At 31.8% G+C, this 1,206-nt stretch overlaps 1 protein-coding gene across 1 annotated transcript in view; it reads right to left on the reverse strand.

Moving 5' to 3' along the window:
* The window catches only part of LRCH3 (leucine-rich repeats and calponin homology (CH) domain containing 3), a 129,257-nt gene that overhangs the window by 70,574 nt on the left and 57,477 nt on the right, over positions 1 to 1,206 (reverse strand). The window contains exon 6 of the mRNA XM_012639683.1: positions 351 to 471. Coding sequence (XP_012495137.1) covers positions 351 to 471 — 121 coding nt within the window. The remainder of the gene's footprint in view (positions 1 to 350; positions 472 to 1,206) is intronic.

Below are 1,206 nucleotides of genomic sequence, written 5' to 3' on the forward strand. Positions count from 1 at the left end.
CTAGGAGATGCACTGAATTCCTGAAAGAGATCAAATAATGACCAAAGCAGGAATCTTAAAAAGGGAAAATAGTACTTCAAAAGAAGATCATGGTGATCTACTCCAGGTGAACTGTCTCTAATAAAGTTTTCTCCCAAAATAAAAATAAGGAGGAAACACTGTATTTTAACTGCAAGCCTGAAAACATAAATAGAGGTTTCAGTGGAAAATAATTTTTTTCAATAATATATGAAAAGAAGTCTTTAAGAGTGAAGAAGCCATAGATATACAAAAGAAGTGGATGTGAAAAGGACCACTTTAAAAAGTTAAGTGATTATAAAGACTTTATATGTCATGAGAATTATGTTTACCTCCACCATTTGTTACTACTAAGCTGTTGCGATTCTCTTGGTACTGGCTTTCTCTTCGTAGTCTTTGCTCTTTAGTAATCTCTGCTACTCTAAGAGGCAGATCTGAAAATTCATCTGTAGGCTTAAAAAAGTAGAACAAACATTAAAAAAAATAATTTCAAATTTTAGACAATGCAAGCATTTAAAATATGGGTACAATATAAAGGCATTAAAATTGAAGAAGAAACAGCAAAAAAGTTCTGGAGATGGACAGTGGTGATGGATGTACAACAATGAGAATGTATTTAACATAACTGAAAATATAAACTTAAAAATGGTTAAAATGGTAAACTTTATGTTACGTATATCTTACCACGATTAACAAAAAGAAACAGAAGGGTATTCAAGACTTTATAAATAGAATATATACATGGATTTAAAGTATCTACATATACATATCTGCATGGATATAGCCACACTCATGTACACACCCACCCAGACATACATACACAAGCAATTCCAAATTACAAATGGGCTGTGGTCTAAAATCAATTTGCTTTGGACTCCCAGTGAAACAATCTTATAAATGGTAGGTTGTCAGCCATGTTAACAGAAGCTTATTTAATAATTTAACCCAATTTATAGCTAAAATATTATACCAAAGTAATTTTAAAAAGCAGAAAATACCAATAATTAAATAAAACAGAAAAATGATATAATTACCTAGGAAAATTATTTATCTTGAGCATATGGATATTCTTCACTAAGGTTCTCGTCTCCTTTCTCATCAGCCTATAGTCCTGTTTTCTCACATATTAGCACCTCTTCTACTCCCTCCGCTCAAGATTACCCAGCCCCTCAAATTTTAGGCTTCAGT

Source organism: Propithecus coquereli, unplaced genomic scaffold (genome assembly GCF_000956105.1).
Source record: "Propithecus coquereli isolate 6110/MARCELLA unplaced genomic scaffold, Pcoq_1.0 Scaffold10, whole genome shotgun sequence".
NCBI lineage: Eukaryota > Metazoa > Chordata > Mammalia > Primates > Indriidae > Propithecus > Propithecus coquereli.